The sequence below is a fragment of the Jaculus jaculus genome, chromosome 7 (genome assembly GCF_020740685.1).
Source record: "Jaculus jaculus isolate mJacJac1 chromosome 7, mJacJac1.mat.Y.cur, whole genome shotgun sequence".
In the NCBI taxonomy this organism is placed as follows: Eukaryota; Metazoa; Chordata; class Mammalia; order Rodentia; family Dipodidae; genus Jaculus; species Jaculus jaculus.
The window spans coordinates 104,998,442-105,016,819 of NC_059108.1; the positions used below are offsets into that span (position 1 = coordinate 104,998,442).

Genomic DNA, 18,378 nt, shown 5'->3' on the forward strand with positions numbered 1-18,378 from the left:
GTATGGCAAAGAACACTGTGAACACAGCAAAAAGGCAACCTACAGAATGGGAGAAAATCTTTGCCAGCTATACATCTAATAGAGGATTAATATCTAGGATATACAAAGAACTCAAAAAACTAAATAATAAGAAATCAACCAACTCAATTAAAAAATGAGCTATGGAACTAAATAGAGAGTTCTCAAAAGAAGAAATACAGATGACATATAAACATCTAAAAAAAGTTCTATATCCCTAGCCAACAGGGAAATGCATATTAAAACTACACTGAGATTCTATCTCACACCTGTCAGACTGGCTCCCATCATGAAAACAAATGACCATAAATGCTCATGAGGATGCAGAAAAAGAGGAACCCTACACTATTGGTGGGAATGTAATCTGGTACACTCATTGTAGAAATCAATGTGGAGATTCCTGAAACAGCTAAAACTAGATTTACCATATGACCCAGCTATACCACTCCTAGGCATATATCCTAAGGACTCGTCTCACTACCTTAGAGATACTCACTCAACCATGTTTACTGCCACTCTATTCACAATAGCTAGGAAATAGAACCAGGCTACATGTCCCTCAACTGATGAGTGGATAATGAAGATGTGGCACATTATACAATGGAGTTCTACTCAGCAGTAAAGCAAAATGAAATCATGAAATTTGCAAGAAAATAGATGGATCTGGAAAGGATTATACTTAGTGAAGTAACCTAGGCCCAGAAAAGCCAAACATCACATGTTCTCTCTCATGTGGATCCTAGCTACAAATGATTGGACTTCTAAGTGAGTAGGAATAAAACTCAGTAGCAGAGGCTAGTAAGCTAGAAAGGGGATAGAAAGGGAGGGAGAGAGGACTTAATAGGATGGTATTGTATATATGTAAGAGAAGAACAGATTAATGGGGGTGAAAAGGCCTAGCGAGTTCAGTGGAAGAGACTGAGTAAAGGAAAGGGAGAAGGAGGGCTAATCAAAATCTAAGAGGATATAGGGCTGAAGAGATGATTTAACAGCTGTGGCACTTGTCTGCGAAGCCTAAGGACCTAGGTTTGATTCCCTAGTACCCACATAAGCCAGCTGGATATGGTGCCACATGCATCTGGAGTTGGTTTGCAGTGGCTAGAAGCCTTGGCATCTCCATACTCCTTTCTCTTTTTCTGCTTGCAAATAATTAAATAGAAATATTTTAGAAAACTTTAAGCACCACATAGTAAATTCCAGGTCAGCCTGGGATAGGGATGCTACCTTGATTAAAAAAAAAAAACATTTTGAGGAAAAAAAATCTAAGAGGATACAAATAAATCATATGAAAACCTACTTTTTTGGACAATGAAACACTAAGAAACCATAGATTGTTACTAGAAAATTTTCAATGCCAGGGACGGTATACCTTCCAATGAGCTGTTGGCCAGGGAGGTCACTGATACCCCCAAAACATTATAGGCCATTGCCAAGGCTCTTGGTTTCCCACCAAGAATAGACGGTAAGACCCTACTGCTGAATAAGACTCCACATACTTGGGCTACAAGGCCACTGAGAAATCCTGCTAGAGCTGAGCTGAAAACTTCCTCCATGTAGACCAGCTGATAGAAAGCTGGAAAAAGCCACACTGCATGCAGTTCAATGGGAGAGAGAGAAATTACCAGTGAAGATACTCAACAGTAGACACAGCAAGCCTTAAATTTGGCCAGCCAGACCAAATGAGCCAACGGATGCAATAGTGGCATGTGTGTTATGTAGTAAACCAACTGCTCTCCAATTGGACTGGAGGCCCATTCCACGAGAGGGGATATATCCCTGATACTGAAAACCTACAACAAAGGTAGTCATGAGCTCTAGGGGTTTAACATCTGCTGGTATGTGGCTAAATGTATATATTATACTCACCACACTGCCCAGTAAGCACTTCTCTTAATGTTCATACACATATATTAATGCTACTCTCACATTTGGTTAGAGAAGCTTCTCTTTTCAGATGGCAGTGACCTTGGGATGACTCAGAAGGGACCATGTTTCTGAGAAGAAGTGACAGAGAAGTGCTCAGCACTGAAATATTTCTATCACATGGCTCAGGGTCCATTGTGGAAGAGGTGGTAGAAAGAATGTAAGAGCCAAAGGAAGAGTAGGACTCCTTACAATGTGATCCTCCAGACACATAATGGCCTGGATATCTATGACTTGACAGTGAATGACACTACCAACACAGGACCATCATAATACAAGGAAAAGATGATGACATAAAAATAAAAGAGAGGCTGATTGGGAGAGTGAAATTTCAAAGAGGAAAGTGGGGGGAGGTAGAGAATTACCAAGGGTTATTGCCTACAATTATGGAAGTTGTCAATTAAAAAAAAAATTTTAAACGTGCTAGTAAGTGACAATTATGCGCTCAACCCTAAACATGGTATCAATCAAAGGCTTAAGGGAACATTATGAAAAATGGATCAGAAAGAATGTAAAACCAGAGGAAGGTGGAAGAATGTTGAGGAATGCTGCCTTCTAGACACATGTGGGAGTTGTACTAATGAACTCTCTCTAGCAGCTGTAGTTTCCTGCACAAGACTGAGCCAGTCAACAGTCCATCATGGATGGGGAAGGGACTTATGAGACCCCACCGTTTTCTGAAAAGCTATTGGCAGTTAACTGGCTGGGTGAGAAAGAGTTAATGGTCTATGGTGCTACAGCTATCAAAAACCATTCTTGGGGCTGGAGAGATGGCTTAGCAGTTAAGACACTTGCCTGCAAAGCCAAAGGACAAGGGTTCGATTCCCGAGTACCCATGTATACCAGATGTACATGGTGCCACATGCATCTGGAGTTTGTTTGCAGGGCCAGAGGCCCTGGCACACCCATTCTTTCTCTATCACTTCTCTCTCTCTTAAATAAATAAATAATTTTTTAAAAAAAACATTCTTAGATCAGTGACCATTAGGAATTTTGATAAGACTTTATTAGGATTTAGAGATTGAAATTAAATAATGGAGCAAGACAATAGAAAATGACATACTGTTTGTTTATAAAATAATGTTTTAAACTTGACACAGGACATGGTAAACTTCTACAACTGTGAAACTTAATTAAAAATCACAATGACCTGTGGTCTGCCACCAAAGAGATATAAAATGTTACTGTTTCTGTCATGGCTTCAATGCCTGTCCCTGAATTTATATTTTATTTCTGGAATCAGGTTCAGGTGATACAAGAAGAGAAATATTTCACACTTTCTCTGATTATTCAGATAAACTCTCTTACTTCCTTCAATTTTTTGCTCAAATTTAACCCTCTCAATGATACTTATCTTAGCCATTCTTATCAATTATTATTTATTTGACAGAGAAAGGGGGGAGAGGGAGAATGGGCACACCAGGGCCTCTAGCAAGCCACTGCAAATGAACTCCAGGCACATGTGCCTCTTGTGTATTTGGCTAACATAGGTCTTGGAGAATCAAACCTGGGTCCCTTGGCTTTGCAGGCAAATGCCTTAACTAAGCCATCCCTCTAGCTTTTGGCCATCCTTATTAATTCCTCAAGCTGTCTTCCCTATTCTACCCAGGGATTCTCAGCTCAATGGTGGCAGCAGTTTTCATTCCCTTTATTCACTTGATGTATCCTATTGCCTTAGGACAGTGTCTGTCATGTAACAGGCCACACATACATATTTGATGGAGGTTAAGTATTCCTTTCGCCCTGTTATTCCAGGTCTGTATCAATGTTCCCCCACTCATTGCTCAATATACCTCACCCTAATTATACTCAGGGGAAAACTAGGAGGAGACTCTATTTAGAGAAGGATGGGCTTTCACATCTATCTCCTAAAGTGGTCCCTTAAATTTCAGCCTTTTGCCACCTTAAATTCTCAATTTCTTCCAAATTCCTTTTCTTGTTTTTCCTTCATGGAATACATTCTCAAAATCCAGTAATTCTCCTGGTCACTTAGAATGAAATTTGTATGCTCAGTCTCAAAGGGGTGAAAAACACACAAAGGAAGAAGCATTTGCTGTGTCTTTTCTTTTTCACTATATACCCAAGTTGCTTCAAAGAGCAGTCTACATTCTCTCTACTTCCTCACACTTACACCTCTGCTCTTAAATCTTTCCTTTACATAACTACTATGTTACTTACTTCTTCAAGACCTATTACTCAGGCACATACTGTAGGCAAGGCACTACATACTAAACTGTCAGATACAGTGGTAAACTTGGTAAACCTAAGGTCACTGTTTTCATTCCATTTGAAGCTAGGAGGAAGACTGACAAGCAGAATCGATAAGTAAAGGTTTTTATTTTGGCTTACAGTCTCAAGGGGAAGCTTCATAAAGGCAGGAATAAAATAGCGGCAGGAGAGAAGCTCTGGCTAGGGGAAACTGGCTATATTAACACCCCAAAGCACCCAGTAAGGCTCTACCTCCCAAACATCAGCTGGTGACCAAGCATTCAAAACATACGAGTTTATGGAGGAGATCTGATTCAAACTAGCACAGGAGTGAATGATTACAGAATCTCAGATTCATAGTTTTGGAAGATCAATCCATGTTCCTCACTCACAGCAATAAGAGCAAATGAGAAATACAGTGAAGGCGAAACATGATAGAGAGCAGATTTTAAGACTTCTGGTTCCTAGGGAAAGAACTTCCTCATACTCCTTTTCAGATATCACCAGTGTATTATTCTCTTACAACTTCCTCAGCCCTCCTAAAAAAATCTCCTGGTGACCTCATCTACATTTCACAGGTACTAATCCGTGAAGTAAAGATGACTCCTAAACCTGTACTCCCAGTCTAGAGCTCTCCAGGCCAGGACTACATTGCCTGCTACTATCAGACTCACCCACTTATGCAATACTTAATGTCCAAACACAAACACAAAATTCAAACCCTACACATTTTTTATTTCCTGTTAGTAGCACAAACATAGTAACCCCAGTCAGAAATTTTAAACGCCATCAGTTGTCTTTACCCTCACCCGTTAACCAAATGCTTTTAACAAATCTTTTAAATAAGACTCAATTTATCTTTTTTTTTGTCCCATATACCAAGACATAATTTAGGCTTATATAAGCCCTAATCTGGACTATTCAGTAACTGGTCTCTCTCTATATATATGTAGCCATTTTTTGGTATAATTTATCCTCTATATCAAGAAAGATTTCCTCCAGAAGCTGTTTCTTCAGACTACAGAAACAGTGCATATTTTTTTTGAAAATGACATACAAGATGTAACATCTGGTCCTTTCCACCCAGAAAAATAACCTATGTTCTTCATTTATGATAGCTTTGCCAGGTTTGGTCATATGGAACCTGGAATGAGGATGCATATCCTTCAAGTTTAAATTTGCCAAGGTTTCTCCAGTCTCTAGCAGCTTGCACATACTATTCCCACAGTCTGAAATATCTTAGCCATCTAGAAGCCAACCTATCTTTAAAAGAAAATCTAGTTAACACCTCTTTTCTGTTAATCTTCCCTGATTCACCTTCCTTCCTTCCCTTATCCCTAATAAAGACAGAGTTGAGTATTTCTTCCACTTCTATGACACTTAGGAAGTTATGACTATTTACATACCCCTTTCTGGACTAAACTGTATGTTCTTCATTGACAGTGTGCTTTCTCTTCCTTCAGTCTGCATCTCCACTCTAACACATAGTTAGTACCTAGTATTTCAAGGTATTTCAATATTAAAACTTTGCTTCTTTTTTAAAGCTTTTTTAGAGATATTATGTTAATTTATTTATTTGCAAGCAGAGAGATATATAGAGAAAGGAAGAGGTAAAGGGAGAGAGTTGGGCATGCCACAGCCTGAAACAACTGCAAACAAACTCCAGATGCATGCACCTTTATGCATCTGGCTTTACATGGGTTCTGGGGAACTGAACTCAGTCCATTAAGCTTTGCAGGCAAGTGCTTTAACCACTGAACCATCTCTCCAGGCTAAAATTGTTTCTTTACAATATAGTCTTGGAATATGTTTCAAAGTACCTAAAGATATACCAGAATTGTGACTGTTGGTCTGATGGACAGAAAGTGAGTCCACCTATAAAGGAAGGATGCATTATAGTACACCTAGCTTGTCTAATTTCCAAAGGAATGCACAGATATAATAGTATATGACACAGATTTCTACACAAATCATATCATTTGTAATTGCAAAATACTCTTAGAAATTGTGAATAACAAATGTGAAATTCAGAATGATAAAACTAAATAAAGGTTCACTCAATGGATCTTTTAAAAATAGCATGTTTTGAGCTAGGTGTGGTGACGCACGCCTTTAATCCCAGCACTTGGGAGGCAGAAGTAAGAGGATCACAGTGAGTTCGAGGCTACCCTGAGACAACATAGTGAATCCCAGGTCAGCCTGAACTACAGTGAGACCCTACCTCGAAAAAAAAAACCCACAAACATTTATAGACACACACACACACACACACACACACACACACACACAAACACAAGGCATGTTTTTTTGAGGCAAGCCCAACCAACTGGCCTTTTTTTTTTTTTTTTAATGTGAGAGAGAAAGAGAGAGAGAGAATTGGTGCATTGGGGCCTCCAGTCACTATAATCGAACTCCAGACTGTGTGCCCTCTTGTGTGCATGTATGACCTTGCATACTTGCATCACCTTGTGCATCTGGCTTTTGTGGGATCTGGAGAGTCAAACATCGGTCCTTAGGCTTTGCAGGCAAGCACCCTAACCACTAAGCCATCTCTCCAGCCCTAAAAATATTATTTTTGAAGGAAGTTTAATGACTAGAAAAAATATTGGTCATTCCATTTAAGTAGAAAAAGTGGTACATCGTGATGACTATCATAAAATACCCTAAGTAAATATGTTGTTAGTAGTATTTATCTCTGAATAATTTTTTAATTTTGTTTTTCAAGGTAGGGTCTCACTTTAGTCTATGCTGACACTTATGTGGTCTCAGGGTGGCCTTGAACTCATGGCGATCCTCCTACCTCTGCCTCCAGAATGCTGGGATTAAAGGTGTGCGCTACCATGCCCAGCTTCTCTGAATAACTTTATACCACTAATGTCATCCGGCAAATATTTATTAAGCATCTGTTTGCTACAGAAGTATATTCATGTCCTCCTAAAATGAAATGTTTTATCAAAAAAACAGCAAAAGTTTAAAAAAAATACATGAGATTTCCCATTCTAAATTTACAAATTTTCATTCATAAAAGGCGAAAATTTTTATAATTTCTCTGTAATTTAGACTAGAAGCAATATTTTGGTATAAAACAGTCAAATGGAGTATGCTGTGATTGTGAACTATGATCATGATACTATAATTGTTTTGTGCGTACAAATCAGTTGTGAGCAGAAGGTAGTAGATATGTGTATCTTCAGACTTCCTCTCACTGTTAGCAAGTTTTATTATTTTGTTTTATTTTATTGAGGCAAGTCCAACAGACTGGCTTTTTGTTGTTGTTGTTTTGTTTTTTGTTTTTGTTTTTCAAGGTAGGGTCTCTCTCTAGCCCAGGCCTACCTGGAATTCACTATGTAGTCTCAGGCTGGCCTCGAACTCATGGCTATCCTCCTACCTCTGCTTCCCAAGTACTGGGATTAAAGATGTGGGCCATCAAGCCTGGCTTTAAAAAAAAAACACAATTTTTTAAAAATTTTATTTATTTATTTGAGAGCGACAGACAGAGATAGAAAGAGGCAGATAGACAGAGAGAATAGGATGCCAGGGCCTTCAGCCACTGCAAACAAACTCTAGACGTGTGCGCCCCCTTGTGCATCTGGCTAACATGGGTCCTGGGGAATAGAGCCTCGAACTGGAGTCCTTAGGCTTCACAAGCAAGCACTTAACTGCTAAGCCATCTCTCCAGCCTGGCTTTTTTTTTTTTTTTTTTTTTAATGTGAGAAAGTGAGCACACCAGAGACAACTGGCATGCCCAGGCCTCCAGCCATTGCAGTTGAACTCCAAATGTGTACACCCCCTTCGGGCTTGTGTCACTTTATGTGTCTGCTTATGTGGGATCTGGAGAGTTGAACCTGAGTCCTTAGGCTTTGCAGGCAAGTGCCTTAACCATTAAAGCCATCTCTTCAGCCCTGTTAGCAAGTTTTAAATTATATAGTAATTAGAAATAAAATTTGCTTGTTTGAAATTTAATCTGTCATTCATCATCAACCACATTCCTTCTCCTTTGTGTTTCTTTCCCCGCCACCATTTCCTGCTCTGTCCTCAATGATTTAGTCCACTTATCTAAAAAAAAATCTTTATATTTCTTCTCTTCCGTCAACCAGAGAACAGCCAAATTAAGATTGAGCTTGCCCCTCTGGAGGATTCCTAGAAGAGATGAGAGACAGAGAGAGGACCAATGGTTGTAAAAGATGTAAAAATAATTTGCAAAGAATCTCAAGACTATAATCCTTTCAAACTTGTTTTACAATATATCTGAATTGTAAACACAAGGCAAGGGCAGTATTTTTTCCTCTGTAACTGTTTTACTAGTTTGAATCATGTACTAAAATGCTTTTAAAACTTCCTAGGATTTATCACTCAAGTGAGAAATTGCAGAGGACAATAGGAAATGAAAAAACATCCCTTGTTCCTGGATCAGAAGAATCAATATTGTGAAAATGGCAATCTTACCAAAAGCAATCTATACATTTAATGCAATCCCCATCAAAATTCCAACAACATCCTTCACAGAAATAGAAAAAAATAATCCAAACATTCATTTGGAATCACAAAAAACCTCAAATATCTAAAATAATACTGAGCAACAAAAATGAGGCGGGTGGTATCACTATACCTGTTTGAACCTATACTACAGAGCCACAGTAACAAAAACAGCATGGTACTGGCACAAAAGCAGACATGTAGATCAATGGAACAGAACAGAGGACCCAGATGCAAGTCCAGGTAGCTATAGCCACCTGATATTCGATAAAAATGCCAAAAATACTCATTGGAGAAAAGACAGCCTCTTCAGCAAATGGTGCTGGGAAATACTGGATATTTATCTGTAGAAAGATGAAAATAGATTCTGCTCTCTCTCCATGCACAAGAATTAAGTCCAAATGGATTAAAGACCTTAACATCACACCTGAACCTCTGAAACTGCTAGAGGAAAAAGTAGGGGAAACCCTTCAACATATTGGTCTTGGCAAAGACTTTCTGAATATAACCCCAATTGTCCAGGCAATAAAGCCACAGATTGACTGCTGGGACCTCATGAAATTACAAACATTTTGTACTGAAAGGACACTGTGAATAAAACAGAGAGGCAACCTACAGAATGAAAAAAAAATCTTTGCCAGTTATACATCTGATGGAGGATTAATATCTAGGATATACAAAGAACTCAAAAAATTACATAATAAGAAATCAAACAAGCCAATTAAAAAGTGGGCTTTGGAACTAAATATAGAGTTCTCAAAAGAAGAAATATGAATGGCACATAAACATCTAAAAAAATGTTCTACATCCCTAGTCATCAGGGAAATGCAGATTAAAACTACATTGAGATTCCATCTCACTCCTATCAGATTGGCTATCATCATGAAAACAAAAGACCATAAATGCTGGCGAGGATGTGGAAAAAGAGGAATCCTTCTACACTGCTGATGGGAATGCAATCTGGTCTAGCGCCATTGTGGAAATTAGTGTGGAGGTTCCTAAGACAGCTAAAACTTGATCTACCATATGACCCAGCTATATGGCACTCCTAGGCATATATCTTAAGAACTCATCTCATTTCCTTAGAAGTACATGCTCTACCATGTTTATTGCTGCTCAATTCACAATAGTTGGGAAATGGAACCAGCCTAGATGTCCCTCAACTGATGAATGGATAATGAAGATGTGGCACATTTATACACTGGAGTTCTACTCAGCAGTAGAGAAAAATGAAGCTATGAAATTTGTAGGAAAATGGATGGATCTGGAAAGGATTATACTAAGTGAGGTAACCCAGGCCCAGAAAGCCAAGTGTCACATGTTCTCTCTCATTTATGGATCCTAGCTATGGATGACTGGGCTTCTGTGTGAGAAGGAGAAAAACTCAGTAGCAGAGGCCAGTAAGCTAGAAAAGAGATAGAAAGGGAAGAGAAAGGAAGGGAAAGGAGTACTTAATAGGATGGTATTGTATATATGTAAGTAGAAGAATAGATTAATGAGGGTGAAAAGGCCCAAAATGAGGTCTGGGGAAGAGATTGAGTAAAGGGAAGGTGCAGGGACAGCTAATCAAAATCTAAGAGGAAATAAATAAAATATATATAATCCTACTTTTTTTGGACAATGGAACATTCAGGAGCCATAGATTGTTGCTAGAAAATTTTCAGTGCGAGGGATGGGATATCTTCCAGTGAGTTAGTTGTTGGCCAGGGAGATCCCTGATGCCCCCAAAACATTATAGGCCAGGGCTGGAGAGATGGCGTAGTGGTTAAGCGCTTGCCTGTGAAGCCTAAGGACCCCAGTTCGAGGCTCGGTTCCCAGGTCCCACGTTAGCCAGATGCACAAGGGGGCGCACGCGTCTGGAGTTCGTTTGCAGAGGCTGGAAGCCCTGGCGCGCCCATTCTCTCTCTCTCCCTCTACCTGTCTTTCTCTCTGTGTCTGTTGCTCTCAAATAAATAAATTTTAAAAAAAATTAAAAAAAAAAACATTATAGGCCATTGCCAGGGCCCTTGGTTTCCCACCAGGAATAGATGTTAAGACCCTATTGCTGAAGACTCCATATACTTGGGCTGCAAGGCCACTGAAAAATCTTGCTGGATCTGAGCTGATAACCTTCTCCATGTAGACCAGCTGACAGAAAGCTGGAAGAAGCCATTTTGTATGCAGTTCAATGGGAGAAAGAGAAATCATCAGTGAAGTTACTCATCAGTGGACAGACACTGCAAGCCTTATAATTGGCCAGCCAGGCCAAATGAGCCAATGGGTGCAATAGTGGCACGTCTGTTATGGGAGAAACCAAATGCCCTCTAATTGGACTGGAGGCCTGCTCCATGGGAAAGGAATACATCCCTGATACTGAAAACTTAAAACACAGGTAGTCATGAGCCCTAGGGGTGTAACGTCTGCTGTTGTCTGGCCAAATGTATATATACTATGCTTATCAAACTGCCCAGTAAGCACTTTTGTTAATGTTCATACCCTTATATTAATGCTACTCTCACTTTTGGTTGAGAATCTTCTCTTTCAGATGGCGGTGACTTTGGGACGACTCAGAAGGTATCATGGTGATGGAAAGAAATGACCACAGTGCTCAGTACTGCAATATCTCTATCATACCTGCTAAGGCTCAGGGTCTAATGGGGAAGAGGTGGCGGAAAGAATGTAAGAGCCAGAGGAAGGGCAGGACTCCATACAATATGCTCCCTCCAGACACAAAATGGCCTGGATATCCATGGCCTCACAGTGTCTGACACTACCTATATAAGACCATCATAAGAGGAGGAAAAGATCAAGACGTCAAAAGTAAAAGAGAGACTGAGATGGGGAGGGGGTATGATGGAGAGTGGAGTTTCAAAGAGGTAAGTGTGGGGGGGTATTACCATGGGATATTTTTTACAATCATGGAAGTTGTTAATAAAAAAATTTTTTTAATTTAAAAAAACTTCCTAGGATTTTCAATTTATTAAAAATATGCCATTGTAAACAATATAATCACTCTAATTGCCTTAACAAATTCAACACAATCTGAATGTTCTATTTTAGGCATATTAAGAATAAGTATAAATTGACAAAATTCCACAGGACTTAGATCACTGATAACATATATGCTATGAAACAGTTTTTCAGAAATATTTTCTCACAGTACTCAAATTATTAAAATTTGCAATAAAACATATACGTAAGTTATTAGAAAAGGCACTAGAGAAATATATTGAGTATTAGATTCATAACTGGTATGATATCAAAATTCAGAAAAAAAAAATCACACATGGCTATTTATTCTCATCACTTTTTTTTTTTTAAAGTACTTAACTCTGTGCCTGGCCTGATTCTAGGTACAATGACATATAGCACTAAACAAAACAGTCAAAAATAGATAAGAAAAAAATAAGCACAAAACAAAGGAAGAAAGATGGAGAGGCATAAGGGAAAGGAAGCAAGCCTTGAAGCTGCCTGGGAAAAGACCCTGAGCAGAGGAAATAGCAAGAACAAAGACTAAACAGAGAAGATGCTTATTATGGGTAGGGAACAACAAGCAGACCAGTGTGGTTAGAGCAAAATGAGGGAGAGGTGAATGGTCTGATGAGACAGAAATGAGGGGGCTGGAGCTTGCTGGAGGAGGACTGGAGTAATGCTTTAATGGACAGGAATGAAAGGGACAAGTGGAAGGTGATCCCAAATAGTTATAATAACAGACAAGGAGACATGAATGACTTAAGGATGCTTAGGAATCAGAGGCTGACTTAGGTGTGCAAGGAGTGTACAAGTAAGTGTAAGCACGATTATGAAAGGGGAGGAAGGTAAAGATGGGATGTGGTATTTAGCCTTTGACTCTCTGTGGAGAGGTTGTAGAAGAGGGATACAGCCCAAACAAACTGTTGACATGAGCTATTCCTTTAATATAATTTTTGCTTCCCTCACAAGAATAAAATCCTGTTCCAGATACAGCTTTGGTTGCTGTATCTTATAAAGCAAAAGGTGAAGGTTTTGAGATTTTAGTAGGGAAAAATACTTTCTGAAAATTTTCTTATGTAGGGGAAGAAAAAATATGTAAGAACTGTAATTTAGACTACTGTATAATTACCATGAACTGAACTTAACTGGTCTAATTTCTAGTGAATCATAAGACAAAGATGACTAAAAAAATGGGACTGAGAAGCAAACAGGAATTTCAAATTTTTCAAAAGTGAGCATTGCACAAAATGGGTAACCCATGGATAAATAAGACCAACTATTTCTAATTTTTATATATTCAGGACTCCATGTAACTATGTATTTTGCATTCAAATGTACACACAAGGCCAGAGTTGGGACCCTGGTCACAATTCAACAATCCAGTACCTAGAACAGTGTCTAGTACAACGACTTAATTTCCTGTTTAAGGAATAAAACACCAAACCCATAACAACTCATCTAAGAATCAAACAGTGCTAGAGTTATCCTGGTAGCATCACTCTGAGTTATTATTATTATTAGCAGGGAGAAAATTACACGAAAACATGTAGAAGAAGGGTTGTTCTCCTTTCATATTTCTACCTGTGCAAGACAACATACCCCTAAAGAGTTAACCAGAAAAAGACGATTTCAGTTACATGCAGGAAGGATATGTTTATATATGCCATCAAAATATACAGTTGTTGCAAAAAGAAAAAAAAAAAAACCTTTTCTTTAATATCCGAAAGAGTTGCATTAATGTTCGCTTTTTGGAACAGAGAACAAAGCCATAAGGGAATCTCAATCTCTTTCCTCTTGACTATTCAAAACCTTAGCTTAGAGAACTGGTTTGCTTCTTCACAAACATTTTTTAATTTCTTTAATTCTAAATTACAACTCATTCTCTTCATTTGTCTTAATACAAAAGCATAATAAAAAGACAACAGCTCTCAGTCAGTCATGATTATAGAATGTTATAAATCCCAAACAGAGGGAACTGTTGAGTAGGAAAACCCATTAAATTAATATAGTTCAAATCATCAACGACGTACAAATGACCGAATTTCTACCAGGTAAAAACATCTTTCCACACGCCATACGCTTGCACGTACATTGTTTTAATTCAGTATCAATCTGCTTACAGTTAAAATTTAGAGAGCAGTTTCCTACAGCTTTTTAAAGTCAAGTTCATATATCAAAAAAAAAAAAATTATGCCAACCAATGTCTGAATGCGAATATTCTTTCTTGTCTCCTGCCTTCCACGAAGCAGTTTTCCACGTTAACACTGGGGCATCCTTCAGAGTAAACTGAGTACTGTACGTAAGCCTTCAAAGCCACAAGAAAGCGCAGCCAGCCTTGGTTCGCAACAGTGTGGTTAGTTCTAGCTTGTGGGCAGCGATTAGTTCAAGTTACGAGGGTGCTCTGAAGGGAGTTCACGGGGTCTCCCCCTCCCGGGCCACTTCGTCCCCAAAATGCATGCAGAGAAAGCATCCTCTTTGCTCCTCGTTACTTCCACACTTCTCCAGAACGCGGCCCTATCTATCCGACCACCCCGGGGGACCCGGCCGGCCGGCCGAGCGAGCGAGCGAGCGCAGGACGCGGGCCCCGGCCTGCCTCACCTTGTACACGTCGCCGTAGGTGCCGCTGCCGACCCTCTGGACGAGCTCGTAGTCGTGCTGCGGGTTCCGCCTCAGGATGTCCGCGGCAGGCCGCAGCGGGGCCTCCATCTTCACTCGGGGGGCCCCCGCCGGCTCTGCCCACGGCGCGCCCAGATTCCCGCTAACAAGGACGAGCGGCTCCGCTTCCCAACATGGAGCCTCTGTCCGTAACAGTGCCTGCAAAGCAGGGCCGGGCAAAAGAGGGTCTTCGTCAGCACACACCGCACGGGCCGGCCCCTTCTGCTTCTTCCCTTCCCGGCCGTCCCGCCCCGAGGTCGAAGCCGAGTGGGCCGGGGTGGGGGGAGAGAGAGGGGGTCGCGGAGCCTGGGGCGCTCCGGCTCGCGCCGCGGCCCTTCCCCCCACGCTGCCGACCTCCGCGGCCGCCCGCGAGCCGCCCGGCCCGGCCTCGGCGCCCGCCCGCCCGCGGCCCAGGCTCCTACCTGAGGGGGCGGCCCCCGCTCTTTGTCGAGCGCCGCCGCGTCCGCGACTCACTTCCTCGCCGGCGGCTTCCGTCCGTCAGGCCCGTCGCTCGGGAGGCTCTCGCGCCGCCGCCCCGCTGCACCGCGCGTCCTCTGGAAGACGGCGGAGGCGCGTACGGTCACCGCCGCCGCCGCCGCACCACGTTCCCCACCCGCGGCTGCGTCACCGGGAGACACGTTCCCCCCGGCCAGCGTGGGTCGGCGTCCGGCGGCCCGCCCGAGCGCGTCGGCCGCGGGACCAGAGTGCCGCCCTGAGGCGGGCCGAGGGCACGACACCCCGCCGCCGCGCCCCCCTAGTCCGCCGCCGTCCTCCTGGGGGCCTAGACTTCCTATCCATCCACACACACCGAGATTACGGGGCCGCCCGTGGGCATTCGGGGGCCCGCGGAGCCCGACCCCCACCGACCCGATGCGTCAGGTAAACTTGCAGGGTGGCGGGTAGACAGGGAGGAAGGCTGGGGCGCGCGGCCGTAGGGACCGCTGCCCTCCGGGTTCCACACGGAAAGGTAAATCCAGGGCACTGGGCCAGAAGGAATCTGGGAGTGTGGGGCGCCAGGGAAGGTGGGGGAGTGCCGGGCTAAGGTAGCGCAGGCACACCCTTGCTGCACCTTCCTGTTTTGCAAACTGTTCCCGGTGGTACCAGTTTTGAGGCTGGACTGCACACCTGCACGACCTGTCTTCCACGGACGTTTTCTAAAAATCCCCAATTCCTAGGAACTTTCAAAGGCCTTTGTCCTTCCTGTTGGCGGTAATGGCAACTTTAATGGGACCAGGAGTTCTGCAGAGACTAGAAGAAAGCCAGGGGCCTTACGCCCTAAGTCCTGCTTCTGACTATTGCTCGGTAAATGATCTGGGACAAGGCATCATATTTGGCAACATATCAATATCCTTATCTGTAATTTGAAGAGGATAAGGTTTTTGAATCTGACACCCAAGAAAGTATGTGTAAAGCATTTTACAAGATTGTAAAGAGGATTATCAAATATAAGAGGGTTTAAAAATACTTAACAATGCAGTGTATTGAACAGTACTGGAGGGAAGTAATTTAGCTAATATTTCACAATCTGCATTGCAGTTTCAGTTCCACTCTTGTTCTGAAGGTAGAAATTAAGTTACTTAGCTTTATGTATAGTAGTAAAGTTATTTCTAGAGCCCCACAGAAATTTTACATACACAAACAGATAAGGCACAGCCACTACATTTAGTGACTAAAAAAAAAAAAAAAAAAAAACCACCAAAGAATAAATTATAGATGTTGACATATGACTTTTGAACACACAATTCAGTTCTGTTCTAGAGAGATATACTCCTTATGATTGAAAATTGTAATCAATTTTATAATGAAAAACTTAAATTAACACCTTAACAGGACAGGGAATACATGTATTTTCTTGTGCTCCACATACAAAGAGCACTTATTTAGGGAACATAAGTAAGCCCAGACTTACATGCTCTAGGGACAAAGCCTATGTGTTTGCTGCATTGAAAAAATTGTTGAAGAACAGTTCCTTCTTTCAACGCTTCTTGGCATTTGTTTTGGTGGGCACATACTTTTGGCTTCCATGACTCAAAATCTCTTCAAATGTTCTATTGGTTTCTTAGTACTTGTTTACTGTCATAGATTTATGTTGCTCATATAGTGAACACCCGCCCACACACCTCTCAACCCACTGTGAGATTAGGGTACCCCTGGACATTCATGAGTTGAGGGCCCTGGATGAAACAGTCACTAGATAAGTCGTTTATTAGAGGGTAACTGGTGGACATGTTGGTACTGAGTATGCAGCCCTTCAAGTTCAACACAGAAAAGGGGGCATTGAGCCTTTCTCTAGCCTAAAATGTAGTTATTCTTATTTATTTATACCTGTATTATTCCACAGGGAGTTTGAGGCAACACACAGAAAGTATGTACTTATTTTTATACAAGATAAAAATAGGTAAGCAAGGAAACTGCATGAAATTATAAAGAAGGGAAACAGGAAACTAAAACAATGGAGCAAAAAGTTGGCCAGAGCAGAGGATTTTATGGTTTTTTTGAGATACAGATGACCCAATTGATCAAGAGATCAAGGAGATCTTTTCTTGGTGCTAAGGACTTCAGAAAAAATTATCTCATGAGCCTTCACAACGTGGAGATCCTGACAGCCCAGTTTAAAACAAGAATAAATATCCTTCTAACAATCTTTCAACCATGTTACTCTTGAAACAACATTGAAAATGAATTAGGCATTGAAAAGTTTGAAGTTCAGTAGGACCCTGGAGTACAGATGTTTTATGTTGCCAGTAATGGCAGGTCCATAAGCTTTAACCATCAACCCATAAGCAGACAGCATGGAAAGTCAAGATTCTGTGTGGTGACTAAAAAAATGTGTCTGCTATAATCATTATTTTACTTGTACCACAAATGATGCAAACAGGAAAACATTTCCTTTATACTAACTCCAAAAGAATTTTAAAGATTTTTTTGAACTGTCTGAGTTAACTTCAACAAGAACAGTGACGTAGGTTGGTTGGTAAAGCAATTCAAATTCAATTTCCTTATAATAAACATAGCATGAATAAATTTATTTTATATCTTAAACAATTAAGCACATAATTTCAAGGTTGAAGATTATATACTAATTTTTTTTTAAAATTTATTTATTTGAGAGCTACAGACACAGAGAGAAAGACAGATAGAGGGAGAGAGAGAGAATGGGCGCTCCAGGGCTTCCAGCCTCTGCAAACGAACTCCAGACGCGTGCGCCCCCTTGTGCATCTGGCTAACGTGGGACCTGGGGAACCGAGCCTCGAACCGGGGTCCTTAGGCTTCACAGGCAAGTGCTTAACCGCTAAGCCATCTCTCCAGCCCCAGAAGATTATATACTAATTAACAATTATAGCTAATATTAAAATAAACTCTTACCAACTACCCATATAATGACAAGATAAAGAATAAGAAAATATATACCTTAATAGATCATTCATCCAAAACTGATGCATATATGTACATGTTTATACATATTTAATAGTTCACAATACTTGACAACTTTCAGAATTTGACTCTTACCCTTATAGCAAACTGTAGTGATTTCTCTATGGGTTGTAGTGCTTTTGTCTTCTTCCATAGCTATTAGTAGAATATTAATTGTAATTGCTGACTTCTAGATTCAACTTTAACTTCATTTTTTATATTTGCATGTGTGTGTGCAAAAACGTTTGCATGCTTGTGTGTGTGTGTGTGCATGCTAATCTAGCAATGCAGCTTGTCTTGGCGATCCCCTGTCTCCACCTCCCAAATGCTGGCCTTACAGATAGGCACATAGTACTCACTATGGACTGGAGATCCAAACTCCCATCCTCATGCTTTTACAGCAAGAGTTTTATCCATTGAACCATCTCCCCAGTCCCCAACTTTAACTTCAGTCAAAACTAAACAACAACAACAAATAATGTTTTTCCATAGCTAAGGTTCAAATTTTATTATTCAAGAGAAAATGGGTAATTAAAATCTCAAAGTGTGACAGAAAACACCATAAGGACAATAATTTTAGTTTATGGAAAATACAGATTTAAGCAGTATGATCTGTTGATAAATCTTTCAACATAAACTAATTGTATATGATTGAATTGAGAGTTCAATAGATTTGTTAATTAGAAATTAATTAATTATTGGAAGACATCGCAATTATGTCCTAGATTTTCA

General features: G+C 40.8%; 1 protein-coding gene across 2 annotated transcripts in view; it reads right to left on the reverse strand.

Moving 5' to 3' along the window:
* Map4k5 (mitogen-activated protein kinase kinase kinase kinase 5) overlaps positions 1–14,779 on the reverse strand; it is a 134,253-nt gene extending 119,474 nt beyond the window's left edge. For both annotated transcript variants that reach the window (XM_045154281.1, XM_004649167.3), the window contains exons 1-2: positions 14,655–14,779; positions 14,176–14,391 (exon numbers count right to left, since the gene is read on the reverse strand). In XM_045154281.1, coding sequence (XP_045010216.1) covers positions 14,176–14,283 — 108 coding nt within the window. In that variant the 5' untranslated portion in view covers positions 14,284–14,391; positions 14,655–14,779. The remainder of the gene's footprint in view (positions 1–14,175; positions 14,392–14,654) is intronic.
* Positions 14,780–18,378: the final 3,599 nt, after the last annotated feature.